This window comes from Tupaia chinensis, unplaced genomic scaffold (assembly GCF_000334495.1).
Source record: "Tupaia chinensis unplaced genomic scaffold, TupChi_1.0 Scaffold000523_1, whole genome shotgun sequence".
In the NCBI taxonomy this organism is placed as follows: Eukaryota; Metazoa; Chordata; class Mammalia; order Scandentia; family Tupaiidae; genus Tupaia; species Tupaia belangeri.
The window spans coordinates 177918-181463 of NW_006160036.1; the positions used below are offsets into that span (position 1 = coordinate 177918).

At 55.0% G+C, this 3546-nt stretch overlaps 1 protein-coding gene across 1 annotated transcript in view; it reads right to left on the bottom strand.

Annotated features, from left to right (window-relative positions):
* The window catches only part of SLC12A4 (solute carrier family 12 member 4), a 30722-nt gene that overhangs the window by 20209 nt on the left and 6967 nt on the right, over positions 1–3546 (bottom strand). The window contains exons 2-3 of the mRNA XM_006156884.3: positions 2069–2163; positions 522–653 (exon numbers count right to left, since the gene is read on the bottom strand). Of these exons, the coding sequence (XP_006156946.1) occupies positions 522–653; positions 2069–2163 (227 nt within the window). The remainder of the gene's footprint in view (positions 1–521; positions 654–2068; positions 2164–3546) is intronic.

Below are 3546 nucleotides of genomic sequence, written 5' to 3' on the forward strand. Positions count from 1 at the left end.
GGAAAGAGTAAGAGAGAGAGAGAGAGATAAAGAGAAAGGAAGTCGCCAGGTCCAGGACTCAAACTGTGGTAGACCATGTGGCAGTCCAGTGCCCTTAACCACCATGCCACCTGCCAGTCCCAAATAAAAAGAATTCTTTAAAAAACAAAAAAAAGGGGGAGACCAGCAGTTGGCATAACGGCTATGTCGCTGGACTCCCATGTAGTCGAGCACAGTTTGAGTCCCAGACTTGGTGGCTTAAACTCATGCCAGGCGCATGTGCCTGTGTGCCTAGGATCCCAGGAGGAGAATGGAGGTTGCCCTCACTGCCATTCCCGAGGCTCTCTCCAGCCCTCTGCCCTCTAGAGCTCCCCATTAGCTCACCCCTTGAAATCCATTTGAGTCTAATGCACTTAGTACCCACCCTCCACGCTCCCCAGACCTGGAACCCACTTCCCCTGGGGTGCTCACCATCGTGGGGGGTAATGGCTAATTCCATAGCAAAGTGTCTGTCTTTCTGGGTGTGGACATGACCAGCTCACCTTTGCTGCTCTCCGACGGGAGCCTTCCCCACTCTCAGCCTCTTCATGCTCTTTGGCGCCCTGGGTAAGGTTGGTATAGCTGACGAGCTTGCCCAGCAGAGACGACACCTTTGGGCGGATGTCCAGTTCTTCCTGTAAACAGAGCCACGGGGCGAGATGGCAATGGGCCAGACTGGCGCCAGGCTACCTGAGTGGGGCGAACAGCCTGGCCGCTGGTCCCATGCCAAGCCCTGAGGCAGGCCTGGGCCTGAGCCCAGCTCTCGCCTGGGGAAGCCCAGACCAGCCCACTGGGCAGGTGTGGGCACCACACCCCAGCAAGCAGCACTCAAAGGCCAAGCCTAGCGGCTGCTTCTCTCTGCCCCTCAACTGAAATCACTGCCAGCCCATTTGTGAAAACCACCTGCCTCAGGGGAGAGAGGGCAGGGCATGGCTGGCAGCGAACAGCACGCTTCATCCTGCCTGTTCTGCCTGGCCACCTCCCAGCTATGGCTGGGACTCTGGGACTCACATCTACCCGCCACTCCCTGTAAGGAAAGTCACCCTAAACACCTCAGGCACCAGGGAAGACCAGAGAAACATTTGGGACATGTGAAATCTCTTTTGTCTGCCCAAACCTTTCCCATCCTGAAGGACCCTGTTCTTCCTCCAGTCCCTGGGAATAACCCATCCCAATTACCGACACTGGCCACCAACCCACCCAGGTGGGGCCAGGTCAAGGCCTTCACAGCAGAATGCTGCTGCCTTCTCAGGTCTGGAGGCCTCCCATAGCTCTAGCTCCCCAGACCCCACCGGGACCTAGGCTTTCCCAGTTCCTGCTTTCTCAGCACCACGCCTCCACCTGTGTCTTGTCCACAGTTAGCCTTTCCCTGTCTGACAGCTCCCTTCTGACCAATGCTCAGGGAGAAGTTGGTGTGGAGTGAGAGGTGACAACGTGCGCCCTTTGGGACAATGTAGAGACCAATGACCCTAAGTGATTCAGCCATGGGATGGCAAAATGTGTGGGTCGGACTTTAGAAGTCTTACATATTAAATCCAGATCTCATTTCTCAGCTTGAGTCCGACAAGGAAAAAATTCAAGTTCAGAGACACAGATTTAGGACTCTTTCCAGAGAGGTGTCCAGTGAGGCTACAGCTATGGAGAGAGGGGCCAGAGCCCATGGAAGGGCCAGGCCTCAGTGAAGTAGAGAGAGCTGAAAAGGCCAACCACAAAGGACAAGGAGAGTGCACAGGAGAAGGATGCACCGTGACCTTCAAGAAGTCCTAGGAGTGGAGGGAAGAGAGGCGCTCCGAGGTGGGAAGTCTTGAACAGCACATGCCAGTGTGGGCACCTGACTGAGGCTGCAAGGAATCCAAAGGAGAGCAGTACTGGGAAGGCAGTCGCGTGGCTTGTGCATGGCCTCTGCAAAAGCACTTTCAGTTGGAAGGGCCGGGGAACTGCAGCCTGGCTGCCATGGGGGAGGTGGACAAGGGGAAGAGCCCAGACAGCAGAAGCCCCTGCCCGCCCACCTGCCCATCATATCTGTGGCCCAAAATGGCCCCTCAGCTACCTCAAACAGCGCCAGGTTCCTGTCATAGTAGTCACTTCCTCTAGAAGCTTCCAAGGGGCAAAGGAAAGGGCTGCTCTCTCTGTGGTTACCATGTCCTGTGGAGAGAGAGAGGGACAGTTAGGGGCCGCTTCCTGAGCCATCCTCAGTCCCTTCCCAGAAAGCCAGGACCCGAACATCATGTCTCCGGAGCGGGCTGTGAAGGATGCAGGGCTACCGGGCTGGGACTCACAACCTGGGGGCCTGAGCGAAAGGCCTGAGGTAACTGAAGAGCAGCCAGTGACCAATTCGGGTGCATGGTTCTCTTCAGCAAAGTGCACTCAGGTGAGGAACATGTGCACGAGCATGAGCAGGTGTGAACACCAAGGGGTGGGGCCAGTCTACTCCCAGCCCCCCTCCCATTGAGGGCACACCTGGAGTACCCAACGTGCAGGGCATCCATCCAGGGCTCCATGTTCTCAGGGACCACCCAGGCGCTACCCGCCAGGTAGATGGGGCCACACAGAGCACCTTTGGTTGCCGTGACACACAGGTGTTCTGCTAGCTACTCTACCAGGCATCACGAGGAGGCATCCTGGATTGCAAGCATGGGGCATGCTGGGAGGCAGGGCAACCCCAAGAGATCCAGAAGCCTGAAGCCAGGAACCACTGGGGGTCACCTGTGAAAGTCAAGCTAGCTGGGTGTTGGGCAGAGAAGGGGAAATGGGAGTGGAGACCGTTGGCTGGGGCCACACGCTGACCAGGGCCACACATTGGCCTCCTTACTACCAGGTTCAGGCCACTTAACCCAGACCAGGGGCAAGGCAGACTCCAGTCTCCACCCACCCAGCCTCCCAGGCTGGTGAGACTATGCTTCAGCTCCAAGCAAACTCCTCAGAAAGAGGAGCCAGACACTCTTTTTTTTTCTTTTAAAAGAATTGTTTTATTTAACTTTACTTATTTTAAATTTTGACCAGAAAGGCCCAGAGTGAGAGAGAGAGAAAAAGTAAGAAAGCAAACCACCAGGTCCAGGACTCAAACCACAGTTGGCCATGTGGGAGTCCAGCACCTCAACCACCATGTCACCTGCTGGTCCCCTCCTTTTTTATTTTTTAAAGACATTATTTACTTATTTTTATTTATTATTATTTTGTAAAAATTATTTATTTGAGGACCAGCAGATGGCCTAATGGCTACGTCGCTGGACTCCCACATAGTCAACTGTGGTTTGAGTCCCAGACCCGTTGGCTTAAACTCACACTGGGCGTGTGTGCGTGCATGTCCAAGATCCTGAGAGGAGAATGGAGGAGAAGGGATTGCGGCATGGCCATCCCCCCTGGGGGGTGATTTCTTACTTTGTCTCTCTATCTCTCTCTGTCTTTCTGGTGAGTGCATGTGCCCTATAGCAAAATCCTCTCCTGGGGCTGGCAGGTGGTATGTAGGTTAAGGGTGCTGGACTCCACATGGCTGAAGATGCTTCAATTCCCAGACCTGGGGGGGTG